General features: G+C 64.1%; 1 protein-coding gene across 1 annotated transcript in view; it reads right to left on the reverse strand.

Annotated features, from left to right (window-relative positions):
• ADAM19 (ADAM metallopeptidase domain 19) overlaps nucleotides 1-20,277 on the reverse strand; it is a 66,009-nt gene that overhangs the window by 8,318 nt on the left and 37,414 nt on the right. Inside the window, exons 6-16 of the mRNA XM_055127820.1 lie at nucleotides 17,721-17,937; nucleotides 16,982-17,047; nucleotides 13,409-13,480; nucleotides 9,233-9,399; nucleotides 6,734-6,818; nucleotides 6,209-6,348; nucleotides 4,619-4,796; nucleotides 3,442-3,531; nucleotides 2,919-3,114; nucleotides 1,818-1,926; nucleotides 513-717 (exon numbers count right to left, since the gene is read on the reverse strand). Coding sequence (XP_054983795.1) covers nucleotides 513-717; nucleotides 1,818-1,926; nucleotides 2,919-3,114; nucleotides 3,442-3,531; nucleotides 4,619-4,796; nucleotides 6,209-6,348; nucleotides 6,734-6,818; nucleotides 9,233-9,399; nucleotides 13,409-13,480; nucleotides 16,982-17,047; nucleotides 17,721-17,937 — 1,525 coding nt within the window. The remainder of the gene's footprint in view (nucleotides 1-512; nucleotides 718-1,817; nucleotides 1,927-2,918; nucleotides 3,115-3,441; nucleotides 3,532-4,618; nucleotides 4,797-6,208; nucleotides 6,349-6,733; nucleotides 6,819-9,232; nucleotides 9,400-13,408; nucleotides 13,481-16,981; nucleotides 17,048-17,720; nucleotides 17,938-20,277) is intronic.

Raw genomic sequence — 20,277 nt, forward strand, 5'->3', positions numbered from 1 at the left:
GCCCACCATCAGCACCAGGCTGCCGGGCTGGGTGGGGGGTGGGGGGAGGGTGGGATGAGGGGCCACAGGGCTGCTGGGGGGGCGCTCAGGCATGGGGAGTTACACGCTGCTGATCATTTGTGATTGGGCAGGGGGGTTGGAGACGGAGGCCCGAAGCTGGACATGGTTAAATAGTTAATTAACTAATTAACTAATTAGCTCTTTAATGAATTTAGCCACTCAGATTAGTATTATGTCAAAACCGAGGCCAGTGATGCCAGCTCTGGGCTGGCAGGTATGCTGCCCTGCTCAGTGCCCCGGGTGGCTGGAGACAGGGTCCCCCACCCCCTCCCCCCGCCCCCCTCCGCCCTGCCCCCCTCCCCCCCTCCTGGCTCTGCAGACTAACTCGCCAGCCAGAGGGTGACAGGGCAGGCATGCCGTGGGGGAGGGAGGCAACTCAGCCACATTTCCCTGTGCCAAGGAGGCGCCCACCGAGGGGCCAGGACCCAGGGCGGGGGCGTGCGAGGACTCACGTGGTGGTAGCCGCACTTGGTCCCGGTCATCACCAGTCCCGGGTCCAGCATGTCGCCCTCCTCCTCGGGGGCGCGGTAGACGTGGGTGCCTCGGCAGCGGATGCGCCTGCCGTCGATGTCAATGTTGGTGTCGATGGACACAGTGTTGGACTCCAGGGGCCGCGCCTCCGAGCTCTGGCACTGGATCTTGCCGCACTTGGCGTCACTGCACGAGGGGAGGGGGAGAGGGGAGTGAGGAGACGGGGCCACGGCAGGGAAGGGACAGAGGAGGGGAGGGGGGAGGGGCAGGGCGGGTGCACAGGAGGGTGGAGGGGGAAAGGGACAGGTTCATGGGCAGATGGGTGAGTGGATGGGCAGGGGGAGAGATGGGTGGGCGAGGGGTAGTTGGCTGGATGGATGAGTGGGGAGTTGAGTGGGTGGGTGGGTGACTGGCTGGTTGGATGGGTGGCTGGGTGGGTGGGTGGGGGGCTGGTTGGGTTATGGGGGGCTGGTTGGTTGAATGAGGGGCTGGTTGGGTGGGCTTTGGGGGGCTGGTTGGGTGGGTGGGTGACTGGCTGGTTGGCTGAGGGGCTGGGTGGGTGGGTTTTTGTTTGGGTGGGTGGTTGGTTGGGTGGGGGGCTGGCTGGTTGGATGGGTGGCTGGGTGGGTGGGGGGCTGGTTGGGCTATAGGGGGCTGGTTGGGTGGGTTGTGGGGGGCTGGTTGGTTGGATGAGGGGCTGGTTGGGTGGGTTGTGGAGGGCTGGTTGGTTGGATGAGGGGCTGGTTGGGTGGATTGTGGGGGGCTGGTTTGGTGGGTGGGGGGCTGGTTGGGTGGGTGGGTGACTGGCTGGTTGGATGGGTGGTTGGGTGGGTGGGTGGGGGGCTGGTTGGGTTATGAGGGGCTGGTTGGTTGAATGAGGGGCTGGTTGAGTTATGGGGGGCTGGTTGGGTGGGGGGGCTGCTAGCTGGGCAGCCGGAGAGGGGGTGGTTGGACTAAATGAATGAGTACGGATAAGTGGATGACGCGAGGGTACAACCAGGTGAGGGTATCACCAGCACCAAGAAGTGACCTCTGTGGGCCGACTCTGCCTCTGTCTCTGTCTCCACAGACAATGGGACCCGCCTTCCAGGAGAAGGATCAGCGCCTGCCCGCCCCTGATCTCCCCAGGGCTGACGGGCCAGCTCACGCCCCCACGGACAGATTCCCCAGCCCGCCAGGCTGCCGTGAGGGTGGGAGAGAGGAGGCCAGGTGGGGGGCAGCTGTGGGCACCCCAGCCCTGCCGGGGGCAGGGGGAGGGAGGGCGTGTATCTCTGGCCCAGCCTCACCTCATGCTGCACTTCCGGTGCTCCCCGTTCATGTCCTTCCCGCAGTTCCCAAAGGTGTCCCCGGCCACGTTCACCCTCTCGAAGCAGAGGTCAGGTGCCGGCTGGGCCCCTGGCGGGCGAGAAACTGCAGTCAGGGCGGGCAGAGCGCCCAGCCCTTGGGGGAGATGGCGAGGTGAAGGAAGCGTTTGGCCATAACACCCAGAAGGAGAGAGAGAGAGTAAGAGGGAATGTGCCTGCCACAGGGGTGGGGGTGGGGGGTGGGGGCAGGGGAGGGTGGCGGGAGGGACACTGGGGACATTGGTGAGGGAGAATGGGCAGGAGTGGAGGGATGGACACGTGAACATTGTCTGACTGAAACACAATCGGGCAAGTTTGTTAAGTCTGTGACTGCATCTCACAGGGATTCATTCCCTGTCACTGTCCTCCCACTGCTCATCGATTTGCTCGAGCGGGCACCAGTAACGTCTCCACCGTGGGACTTGTTGTGACTGTGTTTGGCATATCGCATATGCCACGGGGAGCTTGCCAGGCTCTGCCGTGCGGGCGGGATACTCTTGGTAACTTGCAGGGCTCTCCGAGAGGGACAGAGGAATTGAACCCGGGTCGGCCGAGTGCAAGGCGAATGCCCTACCCGCTGTGCTATGGCTCCAGCCCAGGGGACTCATTAAATAAATAAATAAAGCATTTGGGTGTGTGTGTGTTGGTGGGGGGAGTGGAGTGCAGAGGGAGACAGGTGTGGGGGGTGTGTGTGGGGAGGTGCAGAGGCGAGGCAGGGGGGTTGGGGGGTGGGGAGTGGGGGTGCAGAGGTGGGACAGCAGGTAAGGCCCGCTTGCGGCTGGCCGGGCTTCAGGCCCCGTCAGGAGTCACACCTGAGCACAGAGCCAGGAGTCAGCCCTGAGCCCTGCCTGCCACCACTGCTGGGTGTGGGAAGGTAGCCAAGTACCCGGGAGTCGGCGCGAGGGAAGGAGCCTGGCCGCCGCCTCTCACTGGAGGCCCACCCGGATTGAAGCCTGCTCTGAAGCCCGCAGGGAGAGAGAGGGCGGAGGCGGGGGTGGTAGTGGGGAGCACAGGGGTGAGGGGTGGTGGGTGGGGAGTGCTCACCGGGCCCCCACAGCTGCTGGCACTGCTGCTGGTAGGTGAGGCACATGCCGTTGTAGCAGTAGGCCTGGCCCCCCTCGCAGGGCGTGCCGTCCATCTGGTAGAAGTTGGTGGGGCAGTGGGGCGAGGTGCCGGTGCAGAACTCGGGGAGGTCGCACTGCCGGGCCCGCGAGCGGCAGGGGGTGCCGGGGGCCAGCAGCTGTGTGCCGGGAGGGAGGGGGGAGCGAGCGGTGAGGGCCGCCGGCCTGGCCCTCGCCCCCCCACCCCCACCCCTTGCTCACTCACTCACTCACTCGCACCCTCACCAGCCCCCCTGCCGCCTCCTCCAGGCAGGCAGTGGGCCAGACAGACGCCCCCCTGAGATGGTTCTGTGGGGGGTTGCAGGGGCGGGGGGGCAGCTCTCCGGGGCTCCCCGTGTCCGACGCAGACCGCTGTGCTGTCGGGAGGGGTCCCTGCCAACCCATCCCCGCCCCCGCCCCGGGGCATGGCAGAGGAAGGGGGGAGGGGGCGCGGGCCGGGCACTCACCCTGCAGTTCTGGCAGCAGGTCCCGTGGGCACACTGGGCACCCGGCCGCAGGGTGCAGTTGTTGGCGTTGCAGCAGGGGTTGTCACACTCCTGGGGAGGAGAGAAGGGGGGTGTGGGGGGGACACGTGAGCCGGAGGGTGGGGACCCGGGGACCATCGTCCCGTCATCCCCTCCCCCGGGTGCTGAGGGAAGAGTTTGCTCCTCACGGCTCAGCTCGGGTGGGCACCGAGGCCGCCAGGGAGGGCCGGGCCGGAGGGGGCTCCCCGAGGGTCCCCTGAGCCCCACCTGGATGGAGCACTGAGCCCTGAGCACCAAAGCCAGTGTGGCACACACACACACACACACACATACACATCGGGGAAGGGGTGTTCCTGGGGAGACCCCAGGGGCACAGGGTCCCCGTCACCCACAGATTTCTCCCATCCTCCCTGCAGCTCCAGCCCTGGGCCCCACGAGGCAGAATCATCCCTCCTTGCACAAGTGGGGAAACTGAGGCACAAGGAAGTTGCCGCCCTGCCCCCCATGGCTCCCACACCTCATCTCTCCTGTTCCTAGTTCTCTTTTTTTGGTGTTGGGGCCACACCCAGCGCTACTCAGGCCCTTCCTCCTGGCTCTGTGCTCAGGGATTGCTCCTGGTGGCCTTATGGGACCATCTGCGGTACTGGGGGCATCGAACTCTCGAACCCGGGTCGGCTGAGCGTAAGGCTAGCGCCCTCCCTGCCGTCCTTCTGGCCCTGTCCTGGGTCCCCTTTTCTGCAGAAGCGCGGGCAGCGGTTTACAAGGCCCAACACTGTGTGTGCCACCCTGCGTTCCTGCCCTGGGGATGGGACGGAGAGATCTCGGAGGGCCGCAGCACTGCTCCCTGCGTCCTCTGCCCCCACAGCCCCTCCCGCGCCCCCTCTCCATCTCTCCTCCAAGCTGGGCCGGGCCGGCTTGTTACACGGGCAGGCAAGGGCCCGGGTTCAAGTTCATGCATCGGATCCAGATCAAATTCCAGGCAGCTAGAAGCGGGGAGGGTTCGAGGAGGCGGGATCTCTCTGCGGGTCGAGTCGCCCACCAGGCGCCAGGCGGGGTAGAGGAAAGGCCGCCACTCGGGCGCTGCCCATTGCCCGCTCCTGCCACCCACCAACCAAGCAGCCAACCACCCACGGCGCCCCCCGCCCCGGCCCCGCCTCACCTGCTCCTCGCCGCAGTCGCACTCCTCCCCCTCCTCCAGGTAGCCGTTCCCGCACCTGCGGCCGCCGTACATGGTGCTGGTGTCCGGCATGTTGGACAGACACATGCCCCCGCCCGACAGCAGGTAGCGCTCCAGCTCCCGGCGGTTGCAGCTGTTGAACACTTTGGGGAAGGGGTGGCTGGGGGGACACGGGCGGGCGGGCGGGGAGGTCGGGTCAGCCTTGGAGGCGGGGCCACCCACGCCGCCCCGCCCCCTGCCCCGCCCCGGGGCTCTGCGTGTACCAGGGGTCCCGACACCTGCCGCTCTGGCCGCTCTGGCGCACAGATGCCGGGAGGTGGGGCTGGGGTGAGGCCCAAGGGCCGGGAGCACCGCCCCCCCACCCGCCCCCGGCCCCCAGCCCCACTCTCCCCTGAACAGACAGAAGAGGCTTCGGCTTCCTCCCCAGCTGGGCCTGGGGTCTGTCTGCAGGATGGGGGCCCGCACTGCACACGCAGCCAGACAACTCACACTCGCGCACTCACACACACACATACACAACACACACTGGCACATATGCTCACACACACACTCCCATACACATAATCACACACTCACACTCCACACACCCACACACATCACACACACTCCCACACTGCCATACACACTCACATACACACTCACACACATGCTCACACACATCACACACACTCCCACACTGCCATACACACTCACATACACACTCACACACATGCTCACACACATTGCTCACACACTCCCATACACACACACTCACACACACAGACTCACAGTCCCCACATAATGCCCACACAGTCACCTACTCCCACACAGTTCACACCCACTCATGCTCAAACACACACTCACACACACCCCACACAGACACACCCACACAGTTCACACCCACTCATACGCACACTCACACACAATCACACTTCACCCACACATGCCCACACAGTCACCTACACCCACACAGTTCACACCCACTCATGCTCAAACACACACACACACCCCCACACATACACACAGTTCACACCCACTCATGCTCAAACACACACTCACACCCACACCCCACACATACACACACAGTTCACACCCACTCACTCACACACACAAAATCACATTCCACCCACGCATGCCTACACACATACACCCACACAGTTCACACCTACTCACGTTCATCTACACAACGCTCACACACACTCACATTTCACACACACATGCCCGCAGTCACCTACATCCGCTCACACTCAGCCCCACGCACTCACCGACACACTCCACACATACGCACCCACGCAGTTCACACCCACTCTCCCTCAGCCCCTGCGCTCACACCCAAGTACTCACAATCCACACTCCCGCACACGCCCAGTTCACACCCACTCACTCATACACAGCCACCCACTCCACACATACCCGCTCACAGTTCACACCCACTCACATGCACGCGTGCACACACCCTCACGCCCGCTCAGACACACACACACACTCTCTCACATACACACACACACGTGCACGCACTCCCGCACGTGTCCGCTCGTGGCCTTCCCGTCCGTCTCCCTCGGCCCCTGCGTCCCGCGGGGGTCCCCGACTCACCCGGTGGCGGCCGCCATGATGCAGCCCCCGTCCTCGGCGCTGGCCAGGCAGCAGTGCTCGGAGTCGTGGCTCATGCCGAAGTTGTGGCCGATCTCGTGGGCCATGGTGGCCGCCACGCCGATGGCGTTCTCGGAGTGGTCCTGCCCGGGGCAGAGGTCGGGTCAAGGGGGGGCTGCGGCCTCCCGGACGGCGGCTGGGGATACGACCGGGGAGCACCTGCAGGGAGCCTGTGACCTCCACCCACCCACCCCCTCGGCGCCGATGCCCCAGGGTACAGACAACGCCCACCCACCCCGCCTGGGACCCTTGGCCCCGGCCTGGAGCAGCAGGGGTGGGCGGGCACGCCCACGTGATCCCTGCAGAGTTGCAAAAACAAGACGAGACAAGACAAAAAGCTGCCCTGGGCTCTGAAGGGCTTCACTGGGCACGCCAGGCCCCCCCCCCCCCCCGCCCCAAGGCTGACGGCTAAGTCTTCGGGGACGTGTGACGCCCCCGTCCGTCCCCACCCGCGGGGCCGAGACTCACCATGCTGACACCCCCCGACTGGTACGTGGAGCACATGGCCATGAGCGGGGCCAGGCCGATGGTGGTGCCTTGGAAGGGCACGCCCCTGGGGACAGGAAAGGTGGAGGTGACCAATGTGCCCAGAGGCGGGTGGCACCCCCCCTCGCCACAGTGTCCCCCCCACCCTGGCACTCTCACGCAGGACCCCCCCCCCACTGCCCACTGCTCCTGGAAAGGGCTCTCCCTCTCCCTCTCTCTCCCTCTTTCTCTCTCTCTCACCCCACAGACCCCGGGGGACAGTGATTTGGCCCGCAGGAAATGGGCAGGCAGGACGCAGGCAGGCTGGCACGGGTCCCGACCCCTGAGTGATTCACACCCGCTTCCGCCAGCTGCTGCTGGGTCCCAAGCCACTTCCCAAACTTGCGGCCGGAGCGGGCACTGGGGAGCTGGGGGGTGGGGTGGGGGGTGGGGGGTGGGAGCAGGGACGAGGCTGATGTTATTTTGTTCCTACATCCCTGGGGGCCCCAGGAAACAGATGTGACTCTTTCGCCCGTCTGTGCAGCCGGGCAGTTGGGGGCACAGAGGGCAGCTTCTGAGCTTGCACAGCTGTTTTTTTTTTGGGGGGGGAGGTGTTGAAGCACACCCCCGGCAAGACTCAGGAGTTATTCCCGGCTGTGCACTCAGGGGGCCCTATGGGATGCCAGGGATGAGCCCCAGGTTGGCCGGCGTGTAAGGTCAGAACTCTCCCTGAGGGCCTGGTGCTCAGGTCCCCGGGCTAGAGCTACTGGGACCCTGGTCGGGTCAGCAGCCCCTGGGGGGGGGGGGGTCTTTCCCCGAGGTTAGGCCCAGAGGAACCCCTCCCGCAGCCAGCCCTCAGGTCCTTGGTGAAGGACCATGGCCGCCCGCTGCCAGGTGTGGAGTGGCTGGAACGTAGCGGGCTGCATTTTCCGGGCCGGTGTCCACAGAGGGGCAGGCACGCTCCCCGGGGACAAACAACTGTCCACGCCGTGGTGGCGGTGGGCCTGGCCGGGCGCAGAGGAAGGCCCACGGGGACGGAGCCAGGCAAGACACTTGCTTCCGGGGCTGGAGTGATAGCACAGCGGGGAGGGCGTTTGCCTTGCATGCGGCCGACCTGGGTTCGATTCCCAGCATCCCATATGGTCTCCCGAGCACCGCCAGGGGTAATTCCTGAGTGCAGAGCCAGGAGTAATCCCTGAGCATCGCTGGGTGTGACCCTCCCCCCCAAAAAAAGACACTTGCTTCCCTTGAGCTCCGTCGTACCCTGGTGGGGCAACGGCACAGTGGGGAGGGCGCTGGCCTTACACGCAGCCAACCTGGGATCTATCCCTGGCACCTCAGAGGACCCCTGAGCCCCGCCAGGAGTGATCTCTGAGTGCAGAGCTGGGGGCGGGGGTTGACCCCTGAGCCTTGCCAGGTGTGGTCCAAAACCAACCAAACCAACCAAACAAACAAATAAGCAAAGTCTCGTTTTGTAAGCGCAGGCCCGTCTCCGGAGCAAAGGCCTGTGGGAGACAGATTTGGAGAGGCGAAGACCCTCTCCTAAAGGGGGTGCCTGACAGCTGGGATAGAGAAGGGACTGTTAAGTAAATGATGGTTGGAGGGCTCGCTCGGGATGGGAGATGCGGGCTGAAAGTAGACTGTGGACCAAACATGATGGCCACTTAGTACCTGTACTGCAAACCATAGTACCCAGAAGGAGAGGGAGAGTAAGAGGGAAGGTGCCCGCCACAGAGGCAGGGGGGAAGGGGAGGGGGGTGGCGGGAGGGATACTGGGAACATTGGTGGTGGAGAATGGGCACTGGTGGAGGGATGGGTACTTGAACACTGCATGACTGAAACGTAATCGTGCCAGTTTGTAAGTCTGTAACTGCATCTCACGGTGATTCATTGAAGTTTTAAAAAATAAATTTAAAAAATGGGGGAGGGGGGCTGGAGCGATAGCACAGTGGGGAGGGCGTTTGCCTTGCACGCGACCGACACGGGTTCGATTCCCAGCATCCCATGGGGTCCCCTGAGCACCGCAAGGAGTTCATTCCTGAGTGCATGAGCCAGGAGTGCATCACTGGGTGTGACCCAAAAAAGCCAAAAAAAAAAAAAAAATGGGGGAGGGGTGCCTAAGAAGGCCTGTGGGCAGCTTAGTGACGCGCCAGTGATGAGAACCAGCCGGCCCCACCTGGCGGCTCCTTCCTCTTGGGGCTCATGTGCCCTCCCACTGGCACCCACCTGCTCCCCGCACAACTCCCTCCCCGCGGCTGACACCCCCCAGCACCTAGGAGCCAGGGAGCTAAGGGAGACACAGAGATCAGCCCCTGCTCCTGGGGAAGTTAGTGGCGATGCTGGTGCTGGCCGCGGTGGTGGGGAGGCATCTCGGGGGTCCCTCGACTGTGAAGCTACTAGTGTTTGAGGGCGGTGTCCGGGACACGCAGGCCCGCGGCCCCGACCTCCCCCCACCCCCCCCCCCCCCCCCCGCCCAAGGGGGGCCACGGGAAGGCTCCTCACGTGATCAGCTGCGCGTTGTCATGGCTCTTCCGGGTCAGCAGCTTGCGGCGCCAGCTGAGGAAGGACCACAGGGTGGAGTAGGGGTTGTGGGACACCTCGCACTGGTCGCCGTGGGTCCACACCTCCAGGCCCACCAGGGCGATGCGGATGTTGAGGGATCGGTAAAACTGGAAAGACACGTGGCGGCACGGGTCACCCAGATGCCACAAGCCCCGCACGCACGCACGGACGCATGATGCATGGACGCACGCACGATGCACGGACAGACGCATGATGCATGGACGCATGACGCACGGCCGCATGCTCGATGCACGGGCGCACGCACGATGCACGGACGCACGCACGATGCATGGACGCACGGATGCATGATGCATGGACGCACGCGCGATGCACGGGCGCACGCACGATGCACGGGCGCACGCACGCACGATGCACGGGCGCACGCACGATGCACGGGCGCACGCACGATGCACGGGCGCACGCACGATGCACAGACGCACGCACGCACGTGTGGGCGCTGCCCGCCCCGGGCTTGAGGCTCGTAGTACGTCTGTGATGACCCCACCTGTGTCATCTGTGCTGGGAATCGAACCCCGGTCGGCCGGATGCAAGGCAGAAGCCCTACCCATTAAACTATTGCTCCGACCCCTGATCCTTTTCTTAAAAATGGAATCATGTGATAGCACAGCGGGTAGGGCGTTTGCCTTGCACGCGGCCGACCCCGGTTCGATTCCCAGCATCCCATAGGGTCCCCTAAGGGGTAATTCCTGAGTGCAGAGCCAGGAGTGACCTCTGTGCATCGCCGGGTGTGACCCTCCAAAAAAAGCAAAAAAAAAAAAAAAAAAAAAGGAATCACGTGTCTGATTTGAATCTGGCTCCTCTCAGGTTGGCAGGTTTGGGAGATGTCTGGATGTGGGACGCTGTTATTTACCTCCTTGGGGTGGTGGTGGCTGGTGCCTTGGCTCTGGGGCAACTTGGGGATCTGCCCACACCCCTCACCCCAGCCTCGTCCCGGTTCTGCTGGAAGTTAAGTGGGCGGGACCCAGCAGACCCAGCACCCTTCCCGACCCAGAGATGCTCCAGTCTCACCCCCTGTAGTTGTGTCCCTGGGACCCTCAGGCTTCTGTCCGAGCCGGGCGTCCTGCCGATCTGCCCGTGAGCCCAGACTTCTAAAACTCCCCCAACGCGAGCAGTCATGACGTCATTTTCTGCTCTCCCCACTTTAGAAGCCCGAACGTGGGAGAAAAAAAAACGTCCTCGTGGGCTAAGTAAGCACCGTCAACAGGCGGGGGGCACCGGGATTGGCAAGGCTGCTAAAGGGGCAAGAAAAAAGCCCCCTGTCCACCCGCGTCTCGAGCGTGGGAGACGCGAGTCCACACTCCCGCTGGCCGGTGAGTGGTGGGCGGCCGCCGACAGAGGGACGGGGCGGGGAGCTTCCTGGGCATGTCTGGGGGGTGGGGTGGGGGCGTCTCCGAGGGAGGGCCGGTGAGAGCCTGGATTGAGGCCAGGTGGTCGGACCCCTCTGTGCTGGAGGCCTTCCACACCCAGATGGTCTAAGGGCCCCCCCTTCCTCTCCCCTCTCCTTCTGGACACTGTTGGGGGGTGGGGGGTTGCGTGGCAGGCACCAGATTCGGCGGAAATTTTTCTTCTCCCATTTCTCGTCCGGCCAATCGTTTAAGAAAACACAGAGTCTGGCTCTTAACTTGAACGGGCCCCCGCCAGACGCGCTTCTCAGGGGACTGGAACTTGGCAGATCCAGGCGGAAGGAAAAAAAAAAATAATAAAATAAAAAAAAAACCCGGACTCAGGCCGGACTCGCTGATTCAGCGCTCTGGGGCCGTGTGCCTGGTCTCAGCTGCTGCAGCCGATACCAGCAGCCGTTAGCTCTGCCGAGCCCGGGGAAGGGCTGAGCAGCTTTGGGGGGGTACAGGGGGGGCCCAACCGGCCAGCGGAGCTGCCAGGGGGGGGATGATGGGGCCACTGAGGCCTCTCGTCCTGGGGCTTTCTCACCCCCCTCCCCACCCCCAGCAGCTGCAGGCGGTCACAATGCAGGGACAGGGCCAAGCTTCCCACCTGTGGGGGCTGCAGAACAATGGGGCCCACGTGGGTGTGCAGCTGGGGGCCTCCTGGCCCCCGCCCCACCCCGGGAAACTGATTTTCCTTGTTTTCCCAGGTGCCGAGGGGCGGCAGCCCTGGCCGCTGAGTGAGTGAGTGGCACCCATCGGGGACGTGGCCCCCGGACCTTGTCACTTCCGGAAATGCCAGTGTCTGCCTCTCCTCCCCTTCTGCTGTCTGTTCTTTGGCGGCCTGGCTGGAACCAACCCAGGAGGATAGATGGCCACGGGGTGGGGGTGGGGGTGGGGGGGTTGGGGGCAGAGGGGGACAGGGAGCACTTTGCTGGCGCGCCTCTAAAAGTCTGAGTTCTCGGGGCTGGAGCGATAGCACAGTGGGGAGGGCGTTTGCCTTGCACGCGGCCAACCCGGGTTCGAATCCCAGCATCCCATAGGGTCCCCCAAGCACTGCCCGGAGTCATTCCTGAGTGCATGAGCCAGGAGTAACCCCTGTGCATCGCCGGGTGTGACCCAAAAGGCAAAAAAAAAAAAAAAAAAAAGAATAAATAAATAAATAAATAAAAGTCTGAGTTCTCTCTCTCCTCTTTATTCCCCCAAAAAGATGAAAGGTGAGTTTTCCCCACCAGGGCAGCTCTCCCCTGCCCCCCGCCCCTCGGGCTCCTGCAGGCCCAGAGCTCGGCTGTGGGGGTTCTGTGACACCCCCTTCCCCTAAAAATTATCTGTCATCCTCCCAATGCGCCAAGGCCGGCCAAGAAGGAAAAAAGAGGAGAAACAGAACAGAAGAGGCCGCATGTCTGTTCTGCCTTTTTACTCGCTGATCCTCTTCCCTCGAGAACTTGGGAGGCCCCGGGGAAGCTCCGGGGAAGGGCAAACACTTGGGGGGTTTTCTCTGACCCCCCCCCCCCCGCCCCGTGTGGCCTCCCTGTGCAGCACTGACACAGGCCAGGCCTTTCACTGAGGGGCCCCGAGCAACCGTCCACTTGAGAGGCCGGTCCCGTTCCAGGCAGGCCTCACTTCCCGCCTCCGTGAGACAGGGCCAGGCGTCACAGCGGGACGGGACTCTGCGCTCCTGGGGCTGGACACAGCCCACACGCCGGGAATCCCACCAGGAAAACCCGAGAGGAGGGAAGCCGCTGGCTCAGGCCGGCCGCTGTGAACGCAAGTGAACTGGACAGCGGGCAGGGCACTAGCCTTGCACACGGCTGACCGGGGACTGATCCCTGGTGTTCCCTCCTGCCAAGCCCTGCCAGGAGTGATCCCTGAGCACAGAGAGAGGAGTATGAGTGCTGAGCATGGCCGGGTGTGACATCCCCAACAAAACCCAAACCGAAAATAACCACAATGAGCCGGGGGAGAAGGCAGCTGGGACAGAGAAGGGGTCACTGAGTCAATGAAGGTTGGAGGGATGCTCGGGAGGGGAGACGTGTGCTGAGAGTAGATAAAGGACCACACGTGATGGCCTCTCCGTATCTGTATTGCAAACCATCACTGTCACTGTCACTGTCATCCCACTGCTCATCGATTTGTTCGAGCGGGCACCAGTAACGTCTCCATTGTGAGACTTCTTGTTACTGTTTTTGGCATATCCAATACGTCACAGGGAGCTTGCCAGGCTCTGCCGCGAGGGCGCGATACTCTCGGTAGCTTGCCGGGCTCTCCGAGAGGGGCAGAGGAATCGAACTCGGGTCGGCCGCCTGAAAGGCGAACGCCCAACCGCTGTGCTATCGCTCCAGCCCCATTGTAAACCATAATGCCCCAAAGTAGAGAGAGAGTATGGGGAAGATTGTGTACCATGGAGGCAGGGGGAGGGTTGGAAAGGGGGGGGATACTAGGGACATGGGTGGCGGGGAATGTGCACTGGCGGAGGGACGGGTGTTCCATCACTGTATGACTGAAACACGTGAAAAGGTCGTAACTATCTCACAGGGATTCGACTGAAACAACAACACCAAAAATAAATAAACCAAACCAAGCCACAGGATCAGCTCGGAGAGAGGCCGTGGTGGTGGCAAGCAGCCTGGAGGGGGCTCGGTGCCCCGCCCGCCCCAGCCCCCTCCCTCCCTGCCCCTCACTCCCACCCCCCGCCCTCGTACACCTGTCTCACCTTATCCACGTAATTGGCGATCTCCATGAGCTTGCGCTTCGTGGCCTCTAGGTCTCGCCGGTTCTTCTGAAACTGCAGGGGGGTGGGGGGACAGGCAGGTGAGGCCCCAGGAGCTGTGTCGGCCCCGCCCACTGCCCTGGTTCTCTTCTCTTGCCAGGCGCCGAGGCACGGTCACTGGCACACAGTCCCCTCCACCACGCGCCTCCCACCCCCGCCCTTGGCTGGCGCAGGGTTGGCCAGGGTGAGGGGGGCAGGCAGGTTCGGAGCCAGGGGTCCTTCCTTCCTGGTCTCCCCCTCCCCCAATGCTACCAGCTCGGCACTGGGCAGGGCCACCTGCAACCGGGCAGAGCTGTCCGCCGCCTCCCACCCACCCGTCCTCCGAGTCCCAGGGCGGCCTCTGCTAACCCCCGCGGGGTGACGAGGTGGGATGCAGCACGCCTGGGGAAGGCCGCCCAACGCCAGCCGACGTCACAGCCTCCCAGGAGGCCTCCCCACGCCCTGTGGATGGGCGCCTCCCGGCACAGCTGCTGGAAGCACGGGGTCTCGCCCGGTGGTGGATGTCAGAGTCGGGGGATGAAGGAAGCAGCAGAAGCTAGCGCTGCTCTTGGATGTGACCCCCAGGGTGTCCATCATTCTTGGACGTGACCTCCCGGGTGTCCATCATTCTTGAACGTGACCCCCCGAGTGTCCATCATTCTTGGACGTGTCCCCTGAGTGTCCATCACTCTTGGACGTGTCCCCCGAGTGTCCAGCACTCTCGGATGTGTTTCCCGAGTGTCTGTCACTCTCAGACATGTCCCCTGAGTGTCTGTCACTCTCAGACGTATTCCCCAAGTGTCCACCACTCTTGGACATGTCCCCCAAGTGTCCACCAAGACCCCTAAGTCTCCCGAGTGTCTGTCACTCTTGGATGTATCCCCTGGGTGTCCATCACTCTCGCACATGTCCCCTGAGTGTCCACCACTCTCAGACATGCCCCCTGAATGTCTGTCACTCTCAGATGTGTTCCCTAAGTGTCCACCACTCTCAGACCTGTCCCTCGAGTGTCCACCACTCTCAGACCTGTCCCCCGAGTGTTCATCACTGTCGGATGTGTCCCCCGAGTGTCCATCACTCTCTGATGTGTCCCCCCAGTGTCCATCCCTCTGGGACGTGCCTCCCGAGCGTCCATCACTCTTGGACATGTCCTCTAAGAGGGTGTCCAGGCACAGAAGCGTCGCAACCCTTGGTGGCCGCCCCTCCCCCACCTGGGGCCAGGCCACACTGTTCTTCCCGCTGCTGAGTCTTCCCTGAGACCCCACCTGCATGTTGGGGTGCAAGTACCCCCTCTCGTCCAGAACATGGGTGAGAGGCGCCTCAATCGGGGGCCACAGCCGTGCTGTCCCGATCCCGTGCTGTCCCGAGCCCGTGTGTGCAGGGCGGGGCAGGGCCGTGAGCAAGGGAACCTCCCGCACAGAAGCCGGCCACGCCGGGGAAGGACTCCCCTCCCCCCACCCCAGGCTTCTGGACCACCAGGCTCGGAGGGGGCCGAGCAGCTCCCCGGCCCCTGCACCCCCACCCCCACCCCCACCCTGGCTGTCTGGGCCCTGGGAGGCCCTGTGCGAGCGAGCCGCCGAGCACGTAGCGCTGTCTCCCCCCTGCAAGATTCCAGCTGGACAGCAGAGACCACCCCAGGCACAGGGCCGGAGGGGCTCGTGACTCCGACGCTCCCGCCGCAGCCCTGCCGGGGCCAGGCTGTAAATCAGCCACCCGGCGCCCTCCGGGAAGGACCCACCATCTGTCAGGCTGCCCTGTTGCAGGGGCTGGGCTGGGAGCCGGGGCCCGCATTTCCTCTGCACCCCAAGAGTCATCCCCGGCCTCTGGCCGACTGCCCGGGTTCGAGACGCAGTTCAGTGTCTGCAACCGCCCTCCCCTCCACATGCCTGGAACCCCCCAGTGTCTGGAACCCCGTGTCTGGAATCCCCCGTCCCTGTAACCCCCCTCCCCCGTGTCGGTACCCCCAGTGCCTGTACCCCTTGGGACCTGCACCTCCCACCCCGGTGCTTGAATCACCCCTCGGGGCCCAGCGAGGAATGCGGGGAGCGAGCGGGCTCCCTCGTCCCAGGAATGCGGCCCGGGTGGCACTCCGGGGCGACACGTGTCCTCCTGGGGCTCAGGTGAGCGCAGTGCCAGGCAGAGGCAGCGCCGGGAGAGCCCCGCTGCCCCCCTCCCCGCCCCGAGGACTCGGGTGGGCAGCACCGCGCCCAGGCAGGGGTGGGTGGGGAGTTGAGGCAGGTAGGGACACACCAGGCCGTGTGGCAGAGAGAGGCCTGGGGGCACGCTGCCCGCCCCGCTTCCCCCCTGCAGTACCGGGAAGGGAACCCGAGGGTGGGGGCGTGGCCGGCCGAGCCCTCGGGAACAAACAAACCTCTTCTGCAACCAGGAACTCTGCGTCCCTCCCGCCCGGCCGGCCCTTCACTTCCACCCCCGGGCACCTCGAGGAGGGCTCAAGGGCCACTCTCCTCCCGCTGCTGCGGCTCAGTGCTCTCTTGGGGTCGGGGTGGGGGAGGGCACAGGGGCCGCCCTCTCCCCCTCGCCCCGCGAGGATGCGGCCGAGCTGCTCAGGCTGAGGCCCTGTGGGGGGCTGGTTGGGCCCGGGGCTGGGCTGGGACCTGCTGGTTTAAGGCCAGGGCAGGCCCAGGGGCCTGGAGTGAAAATCTGCAGATGCCAGACCCCAGGGCGCTCCCTTCAGACCCCCCACCCCCTGTACCCCGGGACACCCACCCACCAGCCTGGTCCAGCCCAGCCCCCCAACCCCCCGTAACAAAGGCGCAGTTGAGCTGCAGCCCCTGAGCCTTCTGGGTGTCTGGGGCGGGCGGGTCTGGGTCGTTCACAGCCTCACGTGTGCCCCAGAGAGATGAGCGTGTGTGTGTGTGTGTGTGTGTGTGTGTGTGTGTGTGTGTGTGTAGGGGGGGGTTGTCCAGGACCCCACGTGGCTGGAGGTGGTGGGGGGGGCTTCAAGGCCAAGTTCGCAGACCTGCCTATGGTGTCCATCACTCTCAGGGTGGTGTCAGCATTGGATCCGGGTCCCACAGCTTCCGGGACTCTCTAGGTCTGGGGGTGACCCCGGATCTGGCCCCCTGAGGGGTGATCCCTCCTGGAGCCCCCCCCCAGCTTTATACCCTCGGTTTGGGATCCACATGACCACAGACAGGTCCCCCGCAAGCCACAAGGCAAGGGTTCAAGGGGATGAGGGGCCGGAGGGACAGACACATACAGCGGGGAGGGCGCTGGCCTTGCACATGGTGGACATGGGTTCGATCCCTGGCACCCCAGAGGGTCCCCCGAGCACTGCCAGGAGTGACAACCCTTCCCCCGCCCAGTGCTTCTGGATGTGCCCCCTCCCCCCCAAAAAAATTAATGTTTTCCCCCTCCCTCAACTCTGACGCATCGGAGAGAGCGTAAGGCCAGGGCATGGGACAGGTGGAGAGGAGAAAGCTGTGGCCTGTCCCCTTGGCAGCTGGACAGCCACAAGGCCCCCTCCCCACCACCCCTGAGCGAGGGGGAACCCGCGGAGAGCCCAGCGCACCCTACCTCTGCGTAGTCGGCCACCAGGTACAGCTCGACGAACTTCGTGGTCTGTAGCTCGTCCCTTCTCAGCTGCGGGCGAGATGAGGCGAGTGAGGAATGGGGTAGGTGCGGTGGGGGGCCCTGGAGGGGAGGAAGGAGGCCAGCCCCCCCACCATCCGCCCCTTCCTAGGGGATGGTGGCTGGTCCTCCATTCTCCAGCAGGACTGAGGGGGGTGGGGAGGGGGTAAGCTGAAGCCCAGAGCAGTGGGGGGTCCCCATCTGCCCCCCCCCCGGTGCTGGGGGACAGGCCTGCTCCAGGGGCGGAAGCACGTGGCACTACACGTGTCTCCTCCAGATCCAGCATTTGACCCGAGAATGGGGGGGTGGGGGGAGAAGGAGGGACTGTCCCTTCGAAGCGGGGGGAGGGGGCGGGAAAGGGGGTGCCCTCCCACCCAGTGGTGCACTCAGTAACTCCTGAGTGCAGAGCCAGGAGTAACCCCTGAGCATCGCTGGGTGTGAACCAAAAAAGAAAAAGAAAAAAAAAAAGAGCAAAGACTCCCGTGTCCGGGGTCCGGACCCCGTGTCCCTCGTCCTTCTCTGTCGACGCTGCAGGGGCCGCCAAGGGGACCCTCCACCGTCACCTCTGAGAATGAGCAAAGTCCGCATCCAGGGCTAAGGCCGTGGCCCCGTCTCCGCCAGCGTCCTCGTGCTCACACCAGGGTGCGGAGGCGGCGGTGGGCTGCCGTGGCCACACATGACTCACCCTGCGAGGTCGAGGTGGGCGTTGCCGGGTGCGGTTGGTGCCGGGCTGTTCGTAGGGATGGTGCAGGGCGCCGGGCGGCAGGGGCGGGAGGCCCGGGAGCCCGCAGGCGCCGACGGGCAGCGGGAGGTGTTCCAGTCTGTAGAGCCGGTGCTGCGCCCCCAGCCCCGAGATGGGCTCCAGGACGTAGCTGAGGTTCCCGCTCAGGGTGATCAGGCCCCTGCGGGAGAAGCAGGAAGGGCCGCTCAGCAGGGGTGGGGGGCGAGGGGCGGGGAGGTGGGGGGCGGGGCGTGACGACGCATTGTCCTGGGATGCCCAGGGGTGCGGGTGCTGGGTCGGGCCCTCCTAGCTCTCTGGCATGGGGAGGAAATCTGGTGGGTGCATCCCCCTGCCGGCTCCCCCATCCTGGGCCCCCCTCCCTTCACCACCCCCCCCCCCCGCCCCTCCTATAGAAAAGGGCACCGAACCCTGGCGGGATTCTAGAGCAAAAACCCCTGGGGCACGAGCGATAGCACAGCGGGGAGGGCGTTTGCCTTACATGCAGCCTACCCGGGTTCGATTCCCAGCATCCCATAGGGTCCCCTGAGCACCGCCAGGAGTAATTCCTGAGTGCAGAGCCAGGAGTAACCCCTGTGCATCATCAGGTGTGACCCAAAAAGAAAAAAGAGAGAGAGCAAAGACTCTCCGGACCCCGTGTCTCCCGTCCTTCTCTGTCGACGCTGCAGGGGCCACCAAGGGGGCCTTCTACCGTCACCTCTGAGAATGTTCTGGAGGCTCACACAAAAGGCAGGAGGCCCAGTTCTGTTGCCTGAGCCTGGGGACCAGCCACCAGGGGTCCAGCTGGCCCTGCTCAGGGTCCCCGGAGGCCAGGCTGGCAGGAAGCCCGCCTCAGGGTGGGGGTGGGAGTGGGGGTGGGGGGCGTGGGCGGCTGGGAGAGTCACGGCCCCTGGAGACTCGACGGTCACTCACTCCTGGTGCCATCGCCCCACATCCCAATGGGGGCTCCCTCTCCGTGGGCCTTCCTCTCTGTCCATCACACTCACTCCAGTGCCAGGGCTGGCCCTGCCCAGGGCGGCGGGAAGGCGGGGCGGCGGCAGGCCCGGCCACTGTCCACCCTCGATGGCTGAGAGCCTTCGAGAGCGACTGGCCACGGGCAGGGCGAGAGGACAGAGCTAGAGTGGCCACGTGGACATTCGGCAAGTGGGTGAGTCCAGGGTCCAGGGTGGGCTGGAATGAGGCGGGGGGTGGGGGCGCATACACCCCCAGGCCCCTAGGGCCAGCGCGTGGCACGGCCACCACTCTGAGCACCAGAGGTCCCAAGAGGACAGATGGCCCCGTCACCTTTCTCTGGCCCTCACTGCAGGGGCCATTTCTTTTTTCCTTCCTTCATTTTGCTTTGTTTTTCTTTATTTGGCTTTGTCTGGGGGCCACACCTGGTTGTGCTCAGGGCTGACTCCTGGCCCTGTGCTCAGGAATCCTTCCTGGTAGGTTTGGGGGACCCTAAGAGATGCCGGGGCTCGAACCCGGGTCTGCTGCGTGCCAGGCACCCCGCCAGACTATCTCTTCATCCCCAAGGTGACTGTTTCTAAAATGCAAACACAGAACTGGGGGGGTGGGGGGAAGGTGTTGACCCCGAGAGAGAGGGAAGGGAACCCTGGAAATCCAGGCTGAGAAGGGGCCGCCTCCTCCGGCCTATCTGCTTGGATTTTGTTTTCTATTTATTTTTTGCTTTGGGGGGCCACACCCAGAGATGCTCAGAGGTGACTCCTGGCGCTGCACTCAGGAACTACTCCTGGCAGTGCTCGGGGGACCCTAGGGGGTGCCGGGGATCAAACCTAGGTCGACCACGTGTAAGGCAAACGCCCTCCCCACTGTACTATCCTTCCGGCCTCCTGGCCTATTTGTTTTTATTTTATTTTCTATTTATTTATTTATTTGCTTTAGGGCCAGCGATGCTCAGGGGTGACTCCTGGCTCTGCACTCAGGAATTACTCCTGACGGTGCCCCTGCCCGTATGAGATGCCGGGGATTGAACCCGGGTCGGCCAACGCTCGAGCTAGGCAAACGCCCTCCCCGTTGGACTAGTGCTCCGGCCCCCCTCCTCTGGCCTACTTGAATTCACCCTCGCCTGGGACGCCAGCGTTGGCTGCTGCAGGGAGAAGAACAGTCTGGGTAAGGAGAGAGGACCCGGAGCTCCGCCGGGAAAGCCGGCCGAATCCTCCGGACCCTGGACCCGCCCGCGCTTGGATACACGCGTGCCAGGCGTGTTCGGGGAAGGCGGGAGCAGTTTCTGCAGAGAGGTTCCATCTGCAACCTCAGAAGTGTGAGTCTGGGGGATGGGGGGGTGGGGTGGGGGGCCTGGGGGGCCGGGAGCTGCCCCACCTCTGGAGTTGCTCTTTTTTTTTCCCCGCTTGTTGGGTCACACCTGGCGATGCACAGGGGTCACTCCTGGCTCATGCACTCAGGAATTACCCCTGGCGGTGCTCAGGGGACCATATGGGATGCTGGGAATCGAACCCGGGTCAGCCACGTGCAAGGCAAACGCCCTCCCTGCTGTGCT

The sequence above is a fragment of the Sorex araneus genome, chromosome 2, assembly GCF_027595985.1.
Source record: "Sorex araneus isolate mSorAra2 chromosome 2, mSorAra2.pri, whole genome shotgun sequence".
In the NCBI taxonomy this organism is placed as follows: Eukaryota; Metazoa; Chordata; class Mammalia; order Eulipotyphla; family Soricidae; genus Sorex; species Sorex araneus.